The sequence below is a fragment of the Zonotrichia albicollis genome, chromosome 16, assembly GCF_047830755.1.
Source record: "Zonotrichia albicollis isolate bZonAlb1 chromosome 16, bZonAlb1.hap1, whole genome shotgun sequence".
Classification (NCBI taxonomy): Eukaryota; Metazoa; Chordata; class Aves; order Passeriformes; family Passerellidae; genus Zonotrichia; species Zonotrichia albicollis.
The window spans coordinates 8,857,883-8,882,953 of NC_133834.1; the positions used below are offsets into that span (position 1 = coordinate 8,857,883).

At 42.8% G+C, this 25,071-nt stretch overlaps 2 protein-coding genes across 7 annotated transcripts in view; one reads left to right on the forward strand and one right to left on the reverse strand.

The window, feature by feature from the left end:
• MYH11 (myosin heavy chain 11) overlaps positions 1 to 7,594 on the forward strand; it is a 54,291-nt gene extending 46,697 nt beyond the window's left edge. For 2 of the 3 annotated variants that reach the window (XM_005487682.3, XM_014267509.3), the window contains 7 exons: positions 129 to 257; positions 795 to 883; positions 1,112 to 1,235; positions 1,387 to 1,595; positions 2,162 to 2,270; positions 2,840 to 3,012; positions 6,981 to 7,594. In XM_005487682.3, the coding sequence (XP_005487739.1) occupies positions 129 to 257; positions 795 to 883; positions 1,112 to 1,235; positions 1,387 to 1,595; positions 2,162 to 2,270; positions 2,840 to 3,012; positions 6,981 to 7,119 (972 nt within the window). In that variant the 3' untranslated portion in view covers positions 7,120 to 7,594. Of the gene's footprint in view, positions 1 to 128; positions 258 to 794; positions 884 to 1,111; positions 1,236 to 1,386; positions 1,596 to 2,161; positions 2,271 to 2,839; positions 3,013 to 4,119; positions 4,152 to 6,980 lie in introns of all 3 variants that reach the window. The other variant, XM_005487685.3, reaches the window with a different exon arrangement.
• A 1,169-nt stretch (positions 7,595 to 8,763) lies between these two features.
• Positions 8,764 to 22,595, reverse strand: NDE1 (nudE neurodevelopment protein 1). 4 transcript variants are annotated; one of them, XM_014267465.3, is made up of 9 exons: positions 22,543 to 22,595; positions 18,098 to 18,225; positions 17,419 to 17,572; positions 14,188 to 14,336; positions 13,713 to 13,849; positions 12,709 to 12,885; positions 12,200 to 12,291; positions 11,236 to 11,372; positions 8,764 to 10,138 (listed from the first exon to the last, which is right to left on the reverse strand). In XM_014267465.3, exons 2-9 carry the CDS (start codon positions 18,181 to 18,183, stop codon positions 10,045 to 10,047), a joined length of 1,026 nt encoding a protein of 341 aa, XP_014122940.1. In that variant the 5' UTR covers positions 18,184 to 18,225; positions 22,543 to 22,595; the 3' UTR covers positions 8,764 to 10,044. The 4 variants fall into 4 exon arrangements, with proteins under 4 accessions (XP_014122940.1, XP_026649669.1, XP_014122939.1 ...); XM_026793868.2 differs by lacking the exon at positions 22,543 to 22,595 and adding an exon at positions 22,393 to 22,536; XM_014267464.3 differs by lacking the exon at positions 22,543 to 22,595 and adding an exon at positions 22,279 to 22,536.
• Between the last annotated feature and the right edge of the window lie 2,476 nt (positions 22,596 to 25,071).

Consider the following 25,071-nt stretch of genomic DNA (forward strand, 5'->3'; position numbering starts at 1 on the left):
TAACAGATCTCTGCAAAAAAAAAAAAAAACTTCAGCAGCATTATGACAATGTAACTGTGTATGTGTTCTGTTCCATCCACATTTCTTTCAACTGAAATTGTAACAAATTTGTTATTCTTTTCAACAAGGCTCAGATGAAGGACTACCAGCGAGAGCTGGATGATGCACGGGCTGCCAGAGAAGAAATATTTTCTACAGCCAGAGAAAATGAGAAGAAAGCAAAGAGTCTGGAAGCAGAACTCCTGCAGCTTCAGGAGGTAAAGTGGGAAACCTACAGCAGAATGAAGGAGATTACACATGGCCTTCAGTAGCAAAACAGAACTGGCAGTGAAGCAATCTAACAGCTCTTAGGGACCGAACTTGTAACAAGTTCCATGTGCTCCACACACTCCACTAAAGCTGCTGGATTTACATCTGAGCACAGTCAGATTGAGCTGAAAAAAATCACCTTGGAAGAAGGTACAGATCCCCAGCCTTAAAGGGAAATGAACTGTATGATCCAACACAAATTGTTTTCAATAGCAATAAATTCTTGAGGGCTTAGTGCTATTATTCCTACCTGTATTAAATGGCCATCTTGTGACTAAAACAAATAAAACAGAAACCCGCTGACAGGGTGGATAAAGTGTATTTCATGGTACTTCCCTAGGATTTATGACATGACAAGAATTTATTCTGTTACAAGACAATCCATCTCATACCAGCTTTAGAAAATTTACAGTCCTCTGAATAATGCTATAACTACTTGAACATTTACTCATTTCCTTACTATGCTGCTTTTTCCATTTCTCTAGGACCTGGCTGCTGCAGAAAGAGCTCGCAAACAAGCAGACCAGGAGAAAGATGAGATGGCAGAGGAACTTGCAAGCGCTGCCTCTGGAAGGTAGGAACACACCAAATTACACACAAGGCTCTGAATGTGCTACTAATGCTGCCAAGAAAAGTTTTGCTCTGTTCCCAACAGCCATCTGCCCTTGACAAGACAACATGCACACATATGACTACTTCCATTGAAATATCTAGTTCTTTCCTGAATTATTGGCAGCTCACAATACAATCATAACATATGGTCAGAGCCAGAACTACTCACTTTTCAAATTTACATTTCCAGGACAAGCCTTCAGGATGAGAAACGGCGCCTGGAGGCAAGAATTGCTCAGCTGGAGGAAGAGCTGGAAGAGGAGCAAGGCAACATAGAGGCAATGAATGACCGCATGAGGAAAGCAGTACAGCAGGTACAGCTCGTTCCAGCACACAGTTCTGTTCATATTCCAGCAAAAGCTGCTTGTGGTTCTCAGTATCTGGAGGATTGCCTTCCCAAATTGCCACCTGTCATTTGTCTGAAAGCATGCTGCACTTGTGACAGCATCCCTTCCCTCCTTGCAGGCAGAGCAGCTGAACAATGAGCTGGCAACAGAGCGCTCAACTGCACAGAAGAACGAAAACGCTCGGCAGCAACTGGAGAGGCAGAACAAAGAGCTAAAGAGCAAGCTGCAGGAGATGGAGGGAGCTGTGAAGAACAAATTCAAAGCCACAATTGCTGCTCTGGAGGCCAAAATTTCTTCTCTCGAAGAGCAATTGGAACAGGAAGCCAGGTACTGGTCTCCAGAGGGCACTGCTGTCCATTTATTGTTCCAGTTAATGAGACAGAAAATAAACAAAGGCAAGCAGGATTTATGTCAGCAGGTTCTCAGTGCCACTAAACTTGGTAAAGTCTCTCACTTAACATTCCTGAGACATATGGCAAGCAACTGGAGCTGCTACAGTTTCTGATTAAGATTCATTTTATTGCTGAAAAGTTCTACTGGTACCATAGGCAAGGATCTGCTCCCCTACATTTTAGAGTAACTGCCCTATGACTCTGCCAGGTTAATTGCCATAACAAATTGTGCCACTTGTTGGATTATTCCTTCAGGAAATCACCTTGTGTTTCAGAACACATCTCCTGGAGCACCTCTAGCATACAGCAGGGACATATATTTGGTTTTGTTTTGCTCAGAAGAATATGCCTTAAAATTTTCCTTAGAATTCAAATTCACCTGTTAAATTCAGTAGGACCTTTAACACAGGGGTTCTTGGTGCTGATTTCATGAACCACAAGCCCAAGGCAGGTGGAGAGTCCAGAGCTTCCACATCACCAAACACTGCCCTGTCATTGCAGAGACAAGCAGACAGTGGCCAAGACGATGCGCCAGAAGGACAAGAAGCTGAAGGATGCACTGCTGCAGGTGGAGGACGAGAGGAAGCAAGCAGAGCAGTACAAAGATCAGGTACAGACCATGTCACAAGGGCACAGGAGGTTTTAGGTTTTGCCCTAAGAAAGGAAGATTCCATGTTGTGCCTCAAGCAAATGCCCTTCTGGAAAGCAGACTGTGTGCTTGCATTCTATGCTGGGAGAGCCATACAGTCCTTTACTAAAAGATGGGACAATATAATTCTTCCATGCTACATCAAGTGCCAAAGCACAAGTCCTGGTAATCAGCCAGATACAACGGTCTAACTGCACAGCAAACAGGACTGTGCACAACACCCTTGGTGCAACACAAATAGAGAGGCTGAACATATTTTACATTAAAATTTTAGCTTTCTCTAATGCAAATCCATCTGCAAGCCAGAAAATCAGAGGCAGGACTATGCAGAGAAAGAAACAATGAGGTTGTGTCTGAATACAGTAGCTATCAGCAAAATGAACTCCCACAAAGCCAAGTTATTTTCAGGCTCGAAGCTTCCATCTTTGATTTAGGTCATGCTTCAGTACAACTCCCAATGGAAGCATGAAATTAAAACAAGGAATATAAAGTATTACAAATTAAAGCATTACTCTGAAATCTCCCTTTAGGCCGAGAAGGGCAACGTACGGCTCAAGCAGCTGAAAAGGCAGCTGGAGGAGGCTGAGGAGGAGTCCCAGCGCATCAACGCCAACCGCAGGAAGCTGCAGAGGGAGCTGGACGAAGCCAATGAGAGCAATGAAGCCCTGGGCAGGGAGGTTGCAGCACTAAAGAGCAAGCTCAGGTAGAGTACCCTTGTTTGGGATAGCCCTTCCCACTCACTGAGAGCCTTGACATTTAGAGCTGAACTACAAAAGTGGGAAAAAATCCGTCAGGTGAGGAACAGGCACTGCTAATGCTGCGAAGTTATTCACTCCTCGTGCTAGCTTGGCACTCAGAACAAAAGGCCCAAGTCAGGAGTGAAGTGCATTCCATAGACTGCAGCAGCATCAGGATTTCAGCTGAGATGAACTGTGATAACATGGCCAGGCCTTACTCTGCTCTAATCAAAATCCTTTTGGCTTCAATTGGAAAAGAATTAGGCTTGGTTGCTTTTGAAAACACCCCTTATATAACGGCTGTATCTATTTGTACAGAAGCAGTCACAAAAGTGTAGAAATGCTTGTGCTTTTCACACTTTCACACATGCACAACTCACACATAATGACTGTGAACAGTCTTGGACATCACAGGCAGTAAAAAGCAAAGCAGATTAAATTATTCTTATTCCAAAGTCTCTTTGGACTTCACCACTATGGGGTTCAGTGTCATCAGACCAAGGAAAAGATTAAAACATCCCTTTGCATTTTCTTGTTAAAACTGCATGGCAAAAAGATAAAGCTGTGATCAGTCAGCTACATCCCTGAGTTCTGCACTCACTGGGTTTGAAAACATGAGCTCACTGAAATAGAGGCTGACTTGAGTTATAAAGAAATTGCTCTATCTGCATCACTACACGATAAAATTTTGCCTTCTACCTAAGACCAACAGTACATCACATGAAAAACAAGAACCTGTTTACCTGTGTTCTCAAAGTAGTTTGCCAGACTACTTACCAGTAACGTGCTTCAGTGTTCCTGGATGTGGATTCCCTTCCAAGTGAAGGGTTATGGATGTAGCAGCCTTTTCCACTAGCACCACCTTGGGTAGTTACATGCTCCTGGCTGCTTTATGAAGCAGTGGCTGTGTCCAGCCCTTTTACATAGAACACTATATAGCTCATTTTTGTTTTATCTAAATGTTATGTAATTGGCTGTAATGTACTTTGTTTAATTATTTAAAAGTAATTACCTACCTCTGATCATGACCATGTGCCTAGTTTAACTGCCAGGACTCTTTATCTCTGTTTCAGAGGGACACAGGAACCTTCGCATGACTAAGCAGGTACCATGCCTTCAACTTTGCAGCTAGCTTGTATTGCACAAATTTCCATTTTCTTTGGCCCTGGTTAAAATTATGTGAGGTTTCTGCAAACTGTGAAGGCTTGGATATCTTGGCATTAATCTGTTTTATCAAAAAAGACAAATATTACAATAATTTAGCTACCATCAGCTGTTCATCAGTGATACATCTTTCTTACAAGTAGGTTATGTACTGACATAGACTTACCAACGTTGCATTCTCACAAGCTCTACCACCAGAGTACCTAAGCAAGTACTCTGATTTTTTTTGCATGAATGGTTTTTTTGCACATCATCTTTGTGCACTGCCATGAAAAGTAAGATTTTTTCAAATAAAATACACCACTGATTAGTAAAATTGATTAAAAGGACTAATGAATATGGAGTGTCACAGCATGTCATTAGAATTTCACAGTATTTCTTGTGCCTACTGTAATGCTGACCTAAGGTAAGAGCCCATCTAATGCACCTGAGATTTGGGAAGACCGTACTTGCATGTGATTTATCACACACCACACAATCACAGACAAAAGAGAAAGCCTTGCCTTTCATGACATAGCACTCTGTGCCTGTATTGCTTACAGAGAGTTATTACTGAGGCCTTTAGAGCTGTTTTACAGACATTGAATTGCTTGTTTACTGTATTAAAACACAGAGCACGGACACAGACATTAAAGCTGACACTGTAACCTAGCACAGCATTATGTTATACTTATTAGCACATTCTTTGGACACAGGAATAGTACCTGCACTGCAAAAATTAAAGAGCTATTGCCTTGTAATATTTGTATACTTTCTATTTTACATATGCTGGATTTTTGCTGTGAATACACAAATATTTAAAGATGATGTCTTGTCCTTGCATGTGCCTTTTAGTTAGCCTAATATTTCCAGTCAGAATGTTACTCAAGCACCACTCCAGCAGCACCAGTTCAAAGGCAGACTAAATACAGAGGTGCTGAGCAAACACTGGTGCTGAAGGCTCATCCCAGATCCACACACTGTTCTAAAGGCACTAATACCAATGACAACCTGAATGTTATCAAACACATAAACTTCTTGAAGAGGAACAGATATAAACAAAATGGTTTATCCACAGGGCCAATACCAGTTTAAAGAACTGGTAAGTTTATGCATACTGCAACAGTTTAATAAGTAGTCAGTGTATGATAAGGAGTTCACTTTGTAGCTAAAATTGTTGTGCACAATTTGGTGAGACTCTTGCTGTCATTCCCTCCAGTCCCATGTTCTCTCACAGCACTTCAGTGAATTACTGAAGCACAAATGACTTGTGGGTAACCAAGTCCACAGACAACACAAGTCCAAGGGTGTGGAGAGCTCTTCCTTTATTAACAAGAATTAACAAATCTATTAACCTAATTAGAACCTATTTGCTAAATAATGACAAATCTCTGGTGCTGGAAAATAAGAGACCCTGCTGTTAGACCATGCCAAGCACACACCAGGACAGAAATGACACACCCCTGTGCTCAACACATGCCATCAGCACCAGAACACAACCATGGTTAATTGTCAGCAGGTCTTACATGAAGTTTTATGAGCTAGCTAATTGCCTGCTCACACTGAAGTAAGTTTAAGGGCAGAATTATGGAAAACAGACTACATGTCACATTTCCATCTTGGAAATGCAGATGCATGCCTCTGAACTAAGTTAGTCCAGCCAATGTTCCTACCCTCTTCCCTCATATGGAAGACTGAACTTTGGACTTGAATATTCAGCTGCTTCAGAGAGGGCACTGGCTTAGTCTTCTGCAAGGACAAGACAAGCCTTTAAATATTTAGGCATGATTGCTGTACCCAAAAGTGCAGTCTCGGATCTATTTAACACCAAATTAGTATTTTTGGCACAATATCCAGTAATCATGAATTGATTTTATTGCTTATATCTGTGGTCTCAAGCCTTTACAAAGGTTTGCTTAATGAGGGGCAAGTGAGAGGCCATGTCACAAAACTGAAATGCTTTACAGCACATTAGCAATGGAGGCCATGGGACAAACCCATTGTCTGTCTCACTTGCTCACACCTCCCCAAAAATTAACCTTGAGGACCAAAGTGTCCCTGCCTTGGGATGTGCCTGTGAAATATATGGGGATGGGAGGGAGATGGGAGAGGAAATGGGGATAAAGTGGGAAAAGCATCTCCTGTAGGACACTTGCACTGCTAAGCATCAGTCCCTGGGTTACAACAGTTCCAAAGCAATGACTGTTTCCTCCCTCTGCTGGGAAAGATTGGAGTGACTGAGAGCCTGGGTGTCATTCCTGTCACAGCACCTGTGGTGCTCTGACCAGTGCAGCCTGTGCACTGTGGGCTCAGAAATGTCTGCTGCCATCCACAGCACTGCCCCAGGCCCTGCAGGAACCGGGGGGCAGAAATTCTGTACAAATTGCTCTGTCTGCTTGCTCTCCAGAGGGACAGGAGGGACACTCCTCTGCTGTGGTGTGTGAGCACTCCCTTCTTCACTCCTTTCAAGTACCTTCAGTTGCAGTTCCCTTAGGGGAAAACAATGAAATGAGGGGAAGAGCGGGGGTGATTTGGGGCTGATGTTTAGAGGAGGAAAAAGACACAAGAACAAGAAACCAATCCAATTTCCAAGCAATTAGAAGTCTCAACCTGTTCACAAATTACAAGTTACAGGACAGAAAGTGGAATTAGAGGCCCACAGCTCTTGGCTTTTCTGCATTTAGAACCATCAGCCCCACAGGTCCTGTTACAAAATTCTACTTATTTGTGAGGATTCCAAATGACCTGGCACCTGATTGTCTTTTTCTATTTTTCTCCCCTCTTACTGCAGGAGGGGAAATGAGCCAACATCTTTTGCCCCACCCCGTAGATCTGGAGGCAGAAGAGTAATTGAGAATGCAACAGACGGAATCGATAACGAAATGGATGCAAGAGATGCAGATTTCAATGGAACAAAAGCCAGTGAATAAACACGCTTCAAAAATTGCACTGCAGCAAGGGGAGGGAGGGAGGATGATATTTAGCACTGTATAAGTCTACTCTTAGTGTCAAGGTCACATACACCCACTCCTCTGACAGATAAAAGCACAACTGCCTTGTCTCCAATGTATAGATTGACACTAAAAGTACTCCAAAACTTTTCGTACCATGAAGCATTTGAAAAGGTGGGGATTTTTAACAGTCTACAGAGGATTTGTGAGATTGTTGCAGGGGAAAAAAAGGCATTGGTCAGTTAATCTTTTCTTAAACTTTCATTTTGTTTTGAGTATTCAATTAATATAGGGTTTTCTCCTGGTTACTACACCCCTGATGCACAATTCACAAGGTGGAAGTGCCTTTTTAATCACTTACTGAAAAATATCATTTGTTCAAATTAAGTCAACTGTTACAGTTTTATATGCACCATGGATGTGCTTACACACTAATAAAAGGCTATAAAAATGACTTCACTATTCTCGTGTACAGGTGTCACTTGAAGGGAAGGGGGGATGCAACAGAGCTTCTCTAAAACTGAAATACTTCTTACAAAAGTTTGTCTGTAATCATTAGAACAAAACCCTGATTTTCTTCAAAGTAATGCTTCTGAAGAAATACAAAAAAGTCTGAGCTGGAAGTAAAATGGCATAGCCACAGGGAACAGGTTTGATTCCCTCAGGGACACACAGTGCTGAGGTCCCTGGGATGCATCCAAGGGCTGACAGGCACGGGACCTGCAGAGACCCACAGCACTCAGGTGCAGGAGCTGGAAAGCAGTGGGGGCCCTACCTGTCGATCTGTGGCAATGAACCCAGCCTTTGATGTCTGTTACATGCAGAAATATTTCCAGCCAAGCCTCTAGAGCAGGCTGAAACCATTAGAAACAGCAGCCCACACTGAATGCAGGGATCCAAGCCAAGCTATTCTGCACTAAGGGATCAGCATGCAGTTACTTTTTATTTTTGGAGCACTCCAGCAAGACCACAACCTACTCTTGGGAGCTACCAGGACCTACCACAAGCCCTTGCAGCTCAAGCACTTTCAGACAGCAGCAGCTCTGTGGTCACACCGGGGCAGTAGGGAGCCATGCACAGCAAAGCAGGATGCTAAATCACTAAATCCAGTGCAGAGAGCTTACCTGATGCCTTTGATTGAACAGCAAGTGAACCTTAAGCAGTGTGACTACAGGGAGAGCAAATCATGCACAAACATCCACCTTGACAGCTAAAACCATCATCTTCTAAACCTAAGCATTGTTTCACAAGTGCAGAGATCAAGAACTGGGGATTCAGACTTGGCACCATTCAGCCAGCAGAACCAGAGCCCAGAGAATTCTCTCTCCTCATGAAAGAGTAAAGGAAGAACCATTTAGAGCAATAAAGATGACAACCTGAGCAGAGAGGGGTCAGGAGTTACTGGATAAGATTTGATCATGGCTTGATCAGGCACAGAGCTGTAAAGATGCTCAAGAGCTGCTTGTCAACACACGCTGTGAGCCTGCATGGGTGGGAACAAGACAAGCAAGTCAGACCATATTAAATGGTTTTAAGCACCAATGCTTGGAGCAGAACCAGCAAATTGAACATGTATAAACCACAGTAATAACTTGCCAAAAAAACTCAAAATGCATCAACAACTCGAATTCAAAATAAGCTTTATTCTGCTCCCCAGTTTAACCAACTTCAGAGGTGGACTGAGAAATGAAAATCATCTGTGATTTACATATTCTAGAGAAATAGATGCCTCAGTGACTGTTTTCACAACATTTCCTTAAAAACAAACAAACAAACAAAAAAAAAAAGAAAAAAAGACCAAAAAAACATCAAACCCATTTATGTATTCTTTTGTCAAGTAAGCTCTCCCTATCCACTGCCACAAAAAAAAAAAAAAATCCATAAAAATTGTTCAGTCATGATTACTTTTGCAAGTAAAGGCTCCCATAAAATACATTAACACTGGGAATGAATCTCCTCCATTTAAAAAACAAATGCAGTAATATTCTACAGGGGGTAAAATTATTTAAAAAAACATTCTCTACTCATATACAGTTCTCTAGCATAAAGGGCTTTTCAGGTTAAAAAAGCATTTCTAAATTAGTAACAGCTGACATATTCACATAGAAAAATAAAAAATCACTAACACCCAAGGCACCTTAGTGAAGGGAGGTTTATAAAGCAATAAAACCCACCTATCAAGATGTTAGAACTAGAAACTTGATCTAGTTTGGACTCCTACAACCACCAGGCTTTATAAGCCACTATGGGGTTAAAAAAAAAAAGTCTACATGCTATTAGCTCTGGGATCTCCTGAGCACTCTCAGCACTAGACATGTCTCACCTTTAACTATGACCTGTTCTGAATGAGAAAACATTGCTTACAGAAACATCTTGCCACTACAGGCAGGTTTTTGTGCAGCAACATTCTGGTCAGCAAGCACCCCATGGGGAGCTGAGCAGCTTCCCTGCAGAAATACACCTTTCACCACATAAAAACATCTCTCTAATTTGGATGACTGCAGCACACAACACCCATGGTAGAAAGCAGAATTCCAGCCAGAACTGGTGGTGTATTAACACCAAAAGCCAAAGCCTGAGGAGCTGCATAGTGAATATTGCTGTGTTGTAGGCAGGACAATTGCTTTGGTAGTGTCAAAAGAAGCAACCTTCAAGGAGCTATTTACAGCAGCTGATGCAGGAAGGAATTCCCAGTCCTGCACTCACACAGTCAGCATTGCTTTGTTACACCTTGTCACCCACAGAACTTGCCCAGAGGCCACACTGGAAGCCACTGCCAATTGTGACTGCATGTTCAGCTCTCACCTACCCTGACACTGCTGTCTGCTTGCTCACTGATATTATCTTTAAAATTAAAGTTTGAAATACACATTTCTTCTCCTTTCCCAAAGCCAGCCAGGCTTTTCACAGCAGCATCTTGACAACACTTTGTGAGGGATGGCTCACGGCTCCTGGAACGTGTGACGGCCGCGTTCCAAACTCCAGGCGTTTCACCAACCTGCAAGTGCAAAACTGAAGTCAGGGCATTTCTCACTCAGTGTAACATGCTCAGAATAACTGCTCACCTCCAGAACAAACCACTCAGCTGAGATGAGTGAACAGCACTCTGAGCACTGCAAGAACTCATTCCTTAACTGGGCTGAGCTTTCACTCTAACACAGGGCTCTATTTCACTCTGAGTAATGAACACTATCTTTTACAGGTGCTGGAATTTCAGTTTAGCAATGCAGCAGCAGACAGATAATCAGCTCATGCATATGGAAATATATGGCCCCTGAGGCTTTCTTGCAGGAGCTTTCATGAAGTTTCTAGGAGAGCAAGTACAACATGGAACATTCCTTCTAAACAACACCACTGGGCACTGGGTACCAGCACAAACCAGCACAAGGGTCTGGCTAAATAATTACATCTGAAACAAAGTGTACTATGGGCACTTCACTTTTCTAAACACAGAACCTAAAAAATGCGAAGTGCAGGACTGGCAGAGTTTAAGCAGACACCGAATGGCAATTTGCAATAACCTTGCTGATTTTTCTTCATTTGATTACAAAAAGACAGCTGGTTCAAACATTCAGAGAAATGTGTACGTTAAGTAAGGTAACTTCTTGTCAACAGCTATTTAAAAACACATCTTAGCAACTCCAAAGCATTCTTAGCAACTCTCATTCTCAGTGGACTCACTATTCACCTTTTTTCCAGTTCTCCCACAAGTGAGAATCTTAACTATGATAAGAGAAGTCTCCCTACATGCCATAACACACCTGAGACATCTCTTGTACAAGAAATAAAGCATAAAACAAATTGAACCAATAAGCAAAAACTGTTGTACTTTGTCCCAGTTAAACTGATTCATAATAAAATACATCTTGCACTTGCTCCAGATTTGAGGTATTCAAAATTTGACTGAAGCTAGTCTTCGAATTTCAGCAGCTAGTGACTCCAAATTTTAAACTGACCTGAAACATTCAAATCATAATCCTGAATAACTGAATTTCACATACTTTGAAAATGTGTCTACCAAAACAAATAAATATCAGTCCCCAAGCTCCAACACCAACAGCTGTCACTAAGACACCAGCAGAGCCCAGCACTCACCCTGTGTCACACAGAGGCTGATGAGGACTCAGACGTGTTTCCAGGACATCTCTGTTCATGTACATGGACACTGAAGGTCTGCTTGGAGACTGGTCATACACAAAGTTTCGGCAAGATGCAAGCTTGGACTCCAAAGCCTGAAGTAAACAGACGAGGTGAATGTCAGACTGACCATTCTCTTTCAGAAGATGGCAGTGCCACACCAAAATGGCACTGAAGTGTGTGGGTTTGGGGTATTTTTCTTTCTTTAAGAGTGAGCTGTCCAGTAGAGGACAGATTACTAAAAATTCATATGAGCTATTAGCTTCCCTAGACATGTATGAGGTGGTACACCAGAGGGAATGAGCCACAGATATCTTATTCTCCATCACATGCTCCCATTTTAAATCACTCCATCTTTACTGAGTTGCTTTCTGGCTGTATCAGTTCTGCAGCTCTCCCATCAAAGCCTCATACAAATGTTTGTAACAACACAGCACCAAGGCATAAGGAGGGTAACACAAGTCACGAGATAACTTTCCCAACATCAGCACTACCTTAAATGTCAAACTACAGCTTAGCAGGACATCAGGCCTTGCTCAAAAGACCACTGGACTCTTAAGGCAAACTTCACCAGAAGCCTTTTGGACAGCAGGTACCACCCTGCTAACTTCTCTGCCCTTCATGGGAACAGATCCTATGTCAATTTACTCATGCTGACATATTTTTTCTGCACATGCACTTCCAGAAATTCAGAGGGAGATCTTATCCCCATCTGGATTAGAACTTAAAAAAACAAGCATGGTCCATTTTTAACTGGGAGTTGGTCAGAAATGTTTGAAGTCCAGACCAAGCCCAATGCCACACTTAGCTAACCTATGGGCAAGAGACTCTTTGCAGTCTCCTCAGAACAGTAGTGCTGGCTGCAGTTTCCAAGAGCTCCAGCTTTCCAAAAGCATTGCCTGGCTTTTGGAAAATCACTCACCCCCACTTTTCGCAGCAAGTCTCCCACAATATTAAGTGCAGATATTCTTGCAGCTGGTGTGAGAGGGGTTGCACCATAACTGTCCTCAAGACCTGCAGGGCAGGTTAAAAAAGGATATGTTACTCATGGAAAGGAAAAAATAAAATTGACCCTACTGTCTTAGAGAAAATGATTCAAGGAACACGACTAAAGATCACACGGGTTTTTAAAGCCTTTTCCCTAAATCAGACCAACATCACTGGGACAGTTGTGAACTAATAAAAAGCCCCAACTGCTCATCTTATCCCTCATTATTACCAGAGAGTTCAAGTCAATTGGAAATGAACACACTATGAATAAACTCAAGAAAATCCCAGTCTGTGAATATTGAGACCATGGTAACTTAATTTAGGTGACACTACACTACACACTGGATTCTGTGGCTAAAGGAGGAATGAAAAGAAGGGAGCAAACTGTAGCAAAAACAAGAGCATCAAATAGTATTTGTGGGCTGGTTCCCTGCCAGTCACCTCTCCTAAAGGTCCCAGGGGTGGGAATGCTGATGGGTGTCCGGCGCATTGCGGGTGTTGAGGGCACAGATAAGGAGGCCTGAACTGCAGTGTCTGTTCTTTCTGCTTCCAGGGGAGCTCTCATTGGTGTTTTGGGCTTCTCCTGTTTCTGCTGCACTGCAAGCTCTTGTCGTAGATCTGTGAAGGAAGCAACAAAAAACAAGTGTTGGAGTAAGCAGCCACCAAGATAAAAACAGGAGGTAATCTTCTGTCAAAAGATTTTTCTCTTTATGGAAGTGAGGTAAAGTCACTTATCCTTGTAAAAGCTCACTCCAGGCATATCTGAACTTGGCACACCTTGGCTACACTCTGGCTCTCTGCAAGGTTGAGATCCTACCTGTTCTATCCTTTTTCTATCCTGGTTTCCACATGAAGGAAATTGAGCTGAGGCCAGGTGGAAGCCACACCATTATCTACCCCAGGGACAGAGCACTTCTGTCCCGCAGCCTGGCTGTAGCTTATGGATACCACTCAAGGGCACAGAATCCAAGATCTGAAAACAGATACTCATCCAGCTCCAGGGTCTCTCTCTTCTCACCCAGCCTTGTTGACAGATAGCAAAAAGCCAGTGCATTCCAAGGCAACCAGAAGTCAGTCACAGCCCACCTGTTTTACTTCCCCATTAGTGCTTCACTGGCAGCATTTCCCACAGCCCAGGAAACAATGAGGTTAATGTGTATTAGAGCTGACCTTCATGGACACCAGCACATGCCCCAGCTGGACTGGCTCAATTCCCTGAAGCCCTGATTAGGAAAAGGCTGGAACAGACTTTTATTTCTGTGAGTGCTCTGGAATCATGTCAGGAGTTCAAGGAGGGGGCAGAATGTTCTTCAGTTTCCTTACTTGTTTCTACATTTCAGATACCAAGTTTTAAAGAAGCACAGTTAAAAGCCCAGCTCTAGAGGACTGAACAGCTACAAGGCAGTGGGAGAGAAAGGAAAAGATACAAATAACTTCTGTCTAACCTCTAGCTTCATCTTTCAGGCGCTGCACAGACTCCAGAAGGTTTTCTTTTTCATCCAGCTCACTCTCCAGAAAAGCATTTCTTTCAATAGCCTGGTTTAAACGCTGCTCAAAATCCTCCAGGGACATAATAGTGGCTCTGAAAAAGAGTGCATTAGGTGTCACTACCAGAGGACTCGAGGTAGAAGGACTCCCTCTCTTACAAAAAAATAGACACTTGCATTTTTGTTTCATTTGCTTTGTTTCATTATTTTTTTTAGCTTGTGATATATGAAAGAGTGCAGTCAGAGGAGTGGAAGAGGTAAACAAAAAGTTATCACATCGCCCATCTGCAACAAATCTCTTCAACACAATAATCATCAGACAAGTGATAGTTCAGAATGGCAATGCTAACAAGTAATGTCACAAACAGCTCAGTGCCACCATGCTTGCAGGATAGAATAGAGGTGGGAAAAAAACCCACAAAAAGCAGATTACCTTTTTGCTCTTTCCAAATCATCATTTTCTTGCTCGAGTTCTCGAATGTATTTCTGAAGCTGCTCTTTAATAGCTCTTGTCTGTGCCAAGTCATCTTCCAGTGCAGAGATCTGCCTGTATCCTTCTGAATGCTGCATTTCAATCTTTTCCTACTCAAAGGCAAATCAAACAGCACATCAGGTACTTAGCAACACATGTTCTCTTTTTGCAGCATTATCTGAGCTCCTTGAAAGGCAGAGACAGACACTCTGAAAATTTTTGAGAAACATCATTTTCTGTATAGTAAAATGCCAATAAATTCAATTGTTCACACATCTCTGGGCTGCCAGCAGATAAGAGTTCTTCCTGTCACTCCTTATCAAACAAAAGTGCTGGGGAACAGTTCCCAACATTCACAGCACAAGGCCATTCCTTGCCTCTACCAGACAGCCTGGCTCAGCACAGTTTCTAAGCAATACACAAAGCACACAAGAGAAGCCACTTATTTTCAACCCTAATATGAAGTCAGGCAATATTTAGGAGCCAAAGTAAGAAGAATAAAATAAAAATTCCAGGTGTGGCCCTGTTACATGCTGCTGTGGAATCAGCAAGATTCTGCACTGCCCATGCGGCTTTACTAGCCCAAAGCAGGTTCAGAATTCCAGAACATTTCAGGTACAGGTACACTTTTGGGAACCTAAACCCAACTCTGTCTCCCTCTACACCACATATACAAGGGTACATTTAAGACAGACATAGGCAGGGAGGAAATCTTAGCTGCCACATCAGATCTCTTCTCCTGCACTGCCACTAAATGTGCAGTTAGTTCCACAGTATGTGACATGGGAAAGCTTTCCCATGTGACAGGGAAAGCTCCAGAGCACACTATTAAAATGCCTTATACTCAACCACCTTGCTACCAGACCACTTCAACATGCCACAGGTTTTTTTGGAAACTCCAAGATTGCTGGGTAAGCAACATTCCTGAAGTGCTCTCCAGACAGAATTCAAGTACAAAACACTTGAAGTCACTGGAATCAAATCCATGCACTGGAATTTCAAAACCATGGCAAGTAGTCTAGTGTGAATGATAATGTGAAGACAGCTATTTTAGCACATGAAATGCATAGACAAGGAGAAGGGGAAGAGATATCCATCCTGAACTAAGAAATCCTCATTTGACTGCAGTGTGTTGACACTGCTGTAATTCCAAATCTCTGAAACACAGTTAAGAGCCTCTAAGCTCCAAGAGGCAGATTACTTTCAGTTAGTTTCTCAGGACTCACTAACCCTGCAAAGCACCATTCCCATCAGTTTTAGGCAGTGTGAGCTCTGATTTCTGAGGGGAGCAGGCACACACACTGGGCTGGGCAGCTCAGAGCCACAAGCTGTGTGGGCCTGGCAAAGTTCACTGGTGCTGACCTAGATGCAGATCCCAACCCTTGATGGGCTCAGTTAACACTGCTGCTCAATAGCTTCATGAGATTAATGCTTTGCTCTTGAATTGATTCAGATAAAAGACCAGAACTGCAAGGTCTGAGTCTTTGTTTTTAGCCAATTGTAATAAACTATCAGCTGATCTGGCCCTCAATGGTGGCTCTGTTCCTTCACTGCAGGCTGTTGCTGCAGTTTTCAGGCTGCATGAATAGCCAATTGTTGAATGGTTTATTTCAAGCAGAATTTATTTTAAGAAAGTTATCTACTGTGAAGAATCATTTCAGATTTTCTAAAATATGGCTACCCTCCACTTTTTCAGGCTCTGTATTGCTTCCTACTATTTTCATTCCTCAGTTTTGCCTGGTTCACTGTCCTTTCCTCTCATCCCAGCTACTCTAGAGAAAGTAAATCATCTACACACTCCTCAGTTAAATGAACTATGGGTTTTATTTTTAAAATTTTTGTCTTCTCCCCAAACCCGTCAGCTTCCATGGGTTTATGTGGCTACCTGGAACAGCAGACCAATACTGCATACAACATGTACTACCCCTAATAATTCTAAGGTGCTACAACAAGAACAGGGATTAAAGCAACATAAATACAATAAAACAAGTCTTGGAAGTCTTGCTATCAAAAAGCAGGGAGTGGAGGAAATGGCTAAGCTAGTGCTAGAGTGACAGGACATCTGCCTGGAACAGAAGAATATTTCCTTAAGACAGTAATTTGGACAACATTTTAAACAAAAGGCATTGCAAATCTGGATTCATCCAGTGATTAATCACTTATACAAACACCTTCACTCCCATTAGCTCATTATTGCATCCAATTGAATAGAAGAAGTGTAATTACATTAACCTCTGCTTCCACAGAGATTGAGCTAGCCCTACAAAACACAGTGTAGTATTTCTTGGGTGACTGTAACTCATCTGTAAATAAAAGGCTAAATTAAAACTTTAAAAAGTCACACCAATTTCAGAGATGATTTTTTTCCAAACTTAAGAGAACTTACGAGTATTTCCTGAACCTGTCAATCAGCACAGTACCATCTCATCACTCTTCATACTCTAGATAGCTTCATTGTTTCTTAAGCTGCTATGTTAAGAAGCCCCATCTCAATAAGTTCATATTCTTTGTTTTATAGTCCTGGAAGTTAATGCCTTTCTGCTGGTTCTTATTTTCACAGAATGCTAACCAAGTGCAAAAAGAAAAACTCATTTTTCCCTAAGGACAGACAGATTCAATAACAAAACCAGGACTGGAACTGTTTTATGACTCTCAATTCTATGTGTTACCCACCAGCTGCTGCTTCCCAGCTTATCTGAAATGTCAGATAATAAATACACAACTATGTAAAAAGGGTTTTAAACTGAGTTTCCTTACGTAATGCAAAGATACAGCTGCAGTGTTTGTACTTAGATTGTTCTGCAATATTATCTGTGACTGCATGATGCAGACAGCAGAAAGCTATGAACAAAAGCACTAAATAGATGGAAGAAGGAATAGAACAGCAGCTCTCTTGTGTTCACACTCACTCTCCACTCCACTGTTGACAATTCTCTCCCTTCTGAAATCTATCCTGACACAGAGCCACAACCTGTGAACAGGGCTCCGGGAACGCTACCAAGGAACACAGAAACCTCAGAGCGCAGAACAGGCTGACATTTCTGTACTTTTCAAGACTTTCCTCTCTGCAGTCTTCTGGTCCATTTTTCTGTAAAGCTGAGGTGACAGCACGGGGCAGAGTCTGCAAACACCTGCCCTGCTCCCCCCTGCCCTGAGGATGTGCCCCCCAGGTGCACCAGCAGCAGCTCTGACCTTCACTGACTCCAGCTCCATCCTCAGGCGGTTGTTCTCTGACAGGAGGTCTCTGTTCCTGGACTCTGTCTGCTGCAGTTGAGCCTCCAGCTCAGCTTCGTACTCTCGGCTCCCCTCCTGGAACTCACGCAGCTCCTCCTGGGTATTCTCAGCACTGGAGAGAAATTCAGCAACAGAACTTATCATCATGAACCATGGAAACAACATCTCTTGTACATTCAAGGTAAAAACGACACTGCTGTTGAGTACAGAAGGTTGTATGCTCTTCTCTGTATTCAACAGGAAGAGAGAAACATGCAAATGTTCCCCTGCCATGCATGGGAAGTCACCCCATAGCAAAATAATAAGTCCAAATAAACAGAAAAACCCCAGAGTCTGTGTTCACACTGTAGATGTTGAGGATATGTGGCATCTCTTTAGTTTGTCAATTGTCCACTGCCATCTCACATTTATTCCATTATTCAATTCTATTATTTATTTGGAAATCAATTTGTTATTGATTAATAACAAAAAGTGAGGAACAGAGAGAAAGATGAAAGGAAGTGTTTTATTTTCTTGAACAATTCTATTGAAACAATCCTCCAACAAGCTAAACAAGCAGCAATGAAAGAACTGTGTCTTTGCATGAAGTGTTATGAAGCTTATCCAATCACTTGGAGGAATGAAGCCACTGCCTTACCACTGCTTGTATTTCATTGCCAACTCCTTCCAGTATTTGGTTTCCTCTTCCACTGAGCTGAAGTGATGTCCTTCTGAGTCTTCCATAATGAGTCCTCAAAGTCTAAAACTCCTGTTTCATTTTCCCCCCTGAAAAATAACAGGGTCAAGTGTGAGAACTCAGGCAGTGAGCAGCCTCATCCTCCTTGCTGCAGAGCAGAACACCCCTCCTCCCACATGGTTACTCCTGGAGACTAAACTAAAACCCAGCCTTGACAGGACTCTGTCACACAGACCATAAATGTGACAGAATTCCTGCTAAGTCTCCCCAGTTCTCCCAAAGCTGCTGCAGGCTTACACCACATTCCCAGCACTGAGCACCTTTGGCACCTCTGGGTACCCAAACCCCAAACCTGAGCTGCAGCTGTGCCCGTGCACAGAGAACACGAGGGAAGGAAGGCTCAGGCACAACTTCAGCTCCAAACACACTGCAATTCAACAACCCTAAAGACACCTAGCATGAAATTAAAGAGAAACTTCAAAGAGACAGAGATTAGATACTCAAGATTCTGATTTCTTGAGTTAACATTTAAAGGAACACATAGTTTCTTATGGACCTCACTGCTGGACAGATGAAAAATTTCTTCCTAGGTCAACGCAGACAAAACTACACAACTTTAAACCTGAACTATCAAAATCCATGTATAGCTACAAGATATCTGGATACCTCAGAGAGCCATGGGAGAAGGGAGGGTAAAAGCTACCCAGAGGTTTTAGCAGGATACCACTGGCTGGGATAGGTATGCAGTTAAGATAGCAGCAATCCAGACAATCCAGCTGTCCCTGTGCCAGCACAAACCCAGTCACAGGACACAGTCCCAAATGGGAATGACACACTAAAGAGCCACAGGGGAATCAAGTCCCTTAAGCTGGTCACTCCCACTTGAGGACTTAAGTATCTAAACACTGCAATTAAATGAAATAAATGCTCTGCGAAGTGCATGACACTCTCTGTTAAAGGGTCAGTAACAAATATAATTTCATACTAGTTAGTCTTGACAATGGAGAAACATCAAACCTAATGTTCTGCATAATCTTCCCATGTCCAGCCCTGGGTGAGGCAAAGATTCCACTCAGACATTATCAATTTAACCAAAGTGATACCAAATAAGAAACCAAATAAGATCATGAAGAGCAAATAGAGGTGGAATTGAACAATTCAGAAATTCAGGACAGTGACAGTTGTCACAAAACTGCATCACAGAAATCTAGTGACTGAAGAAACACCAAGTTACAAAGTTCTACCAAATTTCAATTCCAGTTCTGCTCAGCAAAACATTTCCTAGAGGTAATTCTAACGGAACAAAGAAGAAGGGATGGCTGAAGACATCACTTAGATGCCAGCCCTGTCTTCTACTCTTATTTATGATAGTCATAAAATGCTAGAGTAGACCCACTGAGCAGCATATCTCAGTTAAAGAAAATGTGCACACACTGCACATCTATTGAACTCTATGAAAGAAAATATCTTTAACCTCCATCAAGACTTTGCTCTCCAAAAAATTATCAGGTATAAAGAGGATTGAGTAACAGCCACCTACTTAGTAACTACTGAGACAACCCCAAGTAGCTCTTACCTCTTCTATGGACAAAAGCACTCAAAGCAGTCTGGCAATCTAAAGCCCAATTCCTACATACCCCAGCAATGCCACAAAGCCCAGTTCCTCTTCACAGCCCAAGTAATTATCAGATTATTGAGCAAGGAGTAAGCAGCGTCACAGCTGAGTGGGCTGTGCCTGCATACCTCAGTGCACACTATCAGCAACACAAGCGCAGAAATTACTGTGTTATTTAAAAGGGGAGTTGCCAGGTCAGGAGAAAAGTTACTAAACCTTAGTTTTTATAACTGAGTTTGACACAAAATGTTCATCAGCCAAAGCTGTGTGTTCCTTCAAACAAACAAAAGCATTGTATAATGTATTGATACATTTCCAGCACAAGGTCTCAAGGCTGAAGAACACACTGAACAAAAAAAGAGGAAAAGGAGTGTGAGTAAGGAGTGATTTTCCAAATAGCACTCTTGCCCATTAAAAAGAAAATCATGACCAAGCATAATTAACATTCTTGACCTAGGATAGTTTATGTCACATCTCCTCTGTTATTTCTAAGTGAACTGAAAGTGCCTTTGATGTTAATAAGCATGTCCTTCTGCTCAAGGCACTGTGTACACACATACTGATCCTTGCAGCACACTCGTGAAGAAAAAAAAATCCAAAAAGGATTTTTTTCTCACACAAGCATTATAATAAATCAAATATCTGTGTTTGGACAAACAACAAAAATAATTCAGGAAACAAAGATGAACTGCAAGACATCTTGCTCTGAAAAGCTCTCAAACAACCCTTTGGAACAAAAAGACAGTTTCCATCACCTTCAAAATCTTGAATATGCAGATCTGGCTCCTGTGTTTTTGCATTACACTTTGGAAGAACTAAAATACTGTAGTAACTGGCATTTTTTGAGATTGTAGGGGTGTATAGAGAACAACTTTCCTTAACTGATCCACACAATCCAAGAGAACCCTGTGAACATTCCCAGAGCACAAAGGGGCTGCACCCCTCAGTGCCAGGGATGTCTCTATGGACACGAGATTATGGTGTGGGCCCACTGAGGATTCATCCATTAAGAGCTTGCTCTCCATCGTGGTCACCATTACTAAATAGTACTTATAATTTCAAATTAATTGTTCAACTGCAAATACATGGAAGGACAGTGGACCTGTACTTATTCCACAGACATGACTACTGTCCTGTGCCACAGGCACATGTTTTTCGCTGCAACATTCAAGGAAAACTTGTTACTATCCTTCCCTGTGCTACACCTTAGCTCAAACTAAGCTGGGATTTCAAACTAACCAAAGACGAAAAATACAAACTGAAAAGAAAACTTCCAAGTTTGAGACAATGTATTAAAGCTTTTTCAAATTTTTTTTTCTGAAATTTGTCTAAGAAGAGTGCAAGTAAAAATCATGTAAGTCTTGTTAAATTGCCTTAGAAAGGGTAGGGCTATGAGTGGTTTTCCCCTGCTGCCTTCTCCCCTTGATTTTTAACAACTTGGAGACAACATGCAAAATGCCTGAAGAGAAATTAATCAGGAACTCCTCGTTGTCTGGGCTCACTACAAAAGCAAGGAGAGCAAAGGGGGGTAAAGGAAGTTTTAGCAATGCTTTTTTTAAACACTGGACAAAGTGGAAAAAACGAGGAGAGAAAGTCGGAGTCTGTAAGAGGCACACGCTGGCTGCACCTTGCTGTTTCCGCACACACGAAGCCAGAGCAGACATCTGGCCAGGCCTCCTGCCCGGTCACAGGCATTACTGAGCTCCACATCATGCAGGAAGGGGAAGCGATCATGGGTGGGGACGGGAATTTTGCAATAAAACACGGCAGCATAAACGCTGCAGAAAACAATTTCATACCAGCGACAGCAGAATTGCAAAACTCCTCAGGAAAAAGCAAACATCAAGAAAAACAACACACAAAATTATCGAAGGAACTTCAGTTTGGGAATCAGTCTGAATTCACCCAAACTCATGAGTGGCCCCTAGATTGTTTCAGTCCTAGAACAAAGGACTCAAAACGACCCCGATTCTGAACTTTTTTCTTTACAAAACATTTAGTTCGGTGAACAATGCTGGCCTACTTTTGTAGCAATGCCTAATGGTCCAAGTCAAGGAAATTCGTATTGTAATAAAGAAGTGAAACAGTACCACAAACACTACTGAATTATCCACGACAGAGATGAAGCTCCTATTAGACATTATTTTCCTAAATGTAAACCAAAACAAACCAGCTCTTTGCTCCCGAAAAGTAGCTTTCCCATCCTTTGAAATTCAGATTTGCTTAAAATATTCCCCTTGAAAGGGTCCTCCTGTAACACATGGGCCTGTTTTCTTTTGTTTAAGCCATACAAAAGAAAATCACCACAAAAGAGAAAGAAAAGGGAGAGGTCACGGGAGCACCAGGATTACCACAGAATCCCACAGCCAGCACTGAAAAGAGTTATCGGCTTCTCCGGGGCTTCTCCACCAAAAGGGTGAATTCAGCAAAACCCTCCTCTCCTCAGTAACCAGCCCAGCTCCCAAACTTCCAACTTTCCTGTGACTCCTGAGGAAACCCCACACGGTTCTGCGCTGGAACGCCTGACCTTGGTGCTTCCAGCTGCAAGCCAAGAGCTCAGCGGGGCAGCGCTCCCCAGTCCCATTCCCGGGCGGGGGCTCAACCAGCGGGTGCGGCTCCTACGCTCTGCTCCCCGCCCCACCTGCGCCCGCACGAGCAACTCCCGAAGCAGGAGGAGGTTCAGGTCCGCGCGGGGCCGCAGCCGGCCAGGTTCCCGTGTCCCTGATCTCTTGTCCCGTGTCCCCCCGGTCCCGTCCCGGTCCCGCTGCCCCGGGCCGTGCCGGGCTCTCACCGCGCTCCCGCCGCGCCCGCACCGCCGCTCCCGGCCCGGCCGGTGCCGCCGCCCCATTGGCTGCCGGTCACGTGCCACGGGGCGCTCGGCCAATCAGCGCCGCCGGAACGCGCTTCGGAAACTTTGGTGACTTTCAAAAGGCGCCGGGGGGCGGCGGCCGCTGCCGGTCCCGGTCTAGTTCTTATTGCCAGTCCTGATCTCATTCTTCTTCCCGTTCCCAGTCCTGATGTCATTCTTATTCCCGTTCCCAGTCCTGTTCCCAGTCCGCTTTGCTAAATACCCCCCGTCCATGTTCAAGGACCTACAGTCACATGCACAAGGCTCCGCATCTTCTGAGGTGTTAAGCGTGTAAACCAGCACGCTCCTTAATTTTAAAGGCGTGATTGACCTTAAAATTGTCTAAAAGAGGAAAAGTTTTACATTCATCCTTTTTTTTTTTTTTTTTTTCTCAATTCAAAAGACCTCTGCTGCAAAAGCAAGCAGCGAGACAGCGCAGGTATCTATTTTTAACGCCGCCCAACATCTTTAGCCCAAAGTGCTTTTCCCGGCCAAGGACAGGTTTCTGTGTCGCAGTCTATGAAATATTAGACACTTCCACTCATCCCCTTCCCGGCATGATGTCACCATTGCAGGAAACTGCGGCATGGGGCAGAGCTGGCTGCAGCCCGGGAATCCCGGGCAGGATCGATAGCAAGGGACCCGGGACAAGCAGGGACTTTCTCAAGCGCCCCAGGTGTGTTCCTACCGACCGAGCACACAAACACTCGCTCATTTGTTTGCGGAGCCAAAACAAAAACACAAATTATGGCACGTGTGTCTCTGCGGCCCGCACAGGCGGGGCCATGTGTCACCGAGTGTCACCGGGTGCCAGCTCAGCCCCACACAGCAGAGGGATGGGCACCCACGTGCGGAGCCCGCCCCAGCTCCATTCACCTCTGATGTAACACCGGGCCGGGAGCACGGCCTGGTCAGAACAGACTTGTCTGAACTGGAAATGCACCTCTCCCAAAGGCTCTGTAACTGAGAGGATGGGTGCTTTTCTATAAATATTGCACCAGAAGGAATCTGTCTGTAACTCAGATAACTTTAACTGAGAAAGGTGACAAAAACTATTCTACTTTCTTGTTAGGCATTCAGCAAAATAACTCTATTTTCAGTTCAGATGTTCAGTAGAAGTAAATGGAGACATACTATCATAAAACTATGAAGAGAAAACTAAATAAGGCATTTTAAAAATTGGGTTAATAGCATTTGCAGTTCTGTCATTACCCAAGAATGTTTTTATTATCAGATAAGTTGCAAAAAATAAACCACATGCTATTGCAGTATGTTGCCAGTAATTAAAACAAATTATACACTGTTCACAAGTTTGGGACAAAGGACATTTTACTTCAACACTTTAAGCGAATTTTTGAGGACAGTATGACTACACAGATTATGACAAAGGTACAGCTGAGGTTTTTAATATTTCTCATCTTGAAATATTTGTAAAACACAGCAAAATTTCTCAGATTTCAGAGGAAGCTGAGAGCCTCTCATCCCATTCTGAAACAGTGAAACAGCACCCTAACAAATGCCAGGGGCTCAGCGGCACTACTGTACAAAAGCAATAAATATTCTTAAAAAAGGTTACTGTAATCACTGTGTCTTGTTTGCAAGAAGAACAAGAACACTTGTCTATTTCAAAATTAGCAGAGGAGGAGAAATTATTTTATGCATTTATTTTTAGTTTACTGATTAATAATTAATAACTGGCAGATCTTTGTGGTGCTAGGATTCATATGCTGGTTATTTTAATGAAAAGGCCACACTGATTCTTCCATGAAAACTAAGTGGACAAAAATTTATCCACTGTAATTCTGGTAAGGTTGTAACACCTTATCTTTTGGCAATTAACTTCTGTTGGAAAAAGATACTTGCTTTTCTTAGAGAATTAAATAACTCACACACCACCCACTCTATGGATGGACCAGAAACTGCTCACCAATTGTCATTACAAACTCCTGAACTGCTTTTTGTTTTGTTCAAATGAATTACTGACACCCATAATATGTGACAAACATTTTAGAATATCATATAGAAATATTGCTGTCACTGAAGAGCAAGTATTTAACAGCAATAAAACAAATTTTTCTGTCTCCTTAAAGATGTTATATAATTCTCTGTAATCTGTATATGCAGAATCAGATTTTCACATGCTTAAGCAAGAAACAGATTCTCAAACAGATTCTCACTACTTTAAAAACCTTCTGATATCTCAAACTGACACTTTTTTATGAAACTGTCAAATGCTCATTAACAGCACTGTTTTTTTTAAGCAGAGCAGAACGCAGCAGCTCTCTCAGCCTTGGCACACAGAAGTGACACTCCCAGTGACCCTGGCAAGCCTGGCTGTGGCTCTCAGCTTTGTCACTAGGGCTTCTCCTTGCTGCTGCCTGCAGTCTCTTAGGCCAAGGTGCAAGTAAATTCCAGCTTAGCCTAATACCACAGTTATAATCAAAAGACACTGAGGCAGCAAAAAGCAGATGC

Excerpts from the sequence above, each read along its gene's own strand:
- NDE1 (XM_014267465.3), bottom strand. The coding sequence starts at position 18,183 with ATGGAAGACTCAGAAGGACATCACTTCAGCTCAGTGGAAGAGGAAACC. Across the intron at positions 17,573-18,097 it reads GCAATGAAATACAAGCAGTG|TGCTGAGAATACCCAGGAGG; the intron begins GTAAGGCAGTGG and ends ATTTCTCTCCAG. Across the intron at positions 11,373-12,199 it reads ACTTGCTGCGAAAAGTGGGG|GCTTTGGAGTCCAAGCTTGC; the intron begins GTGAGTGATTTT and ends TGTTTACTTCAG.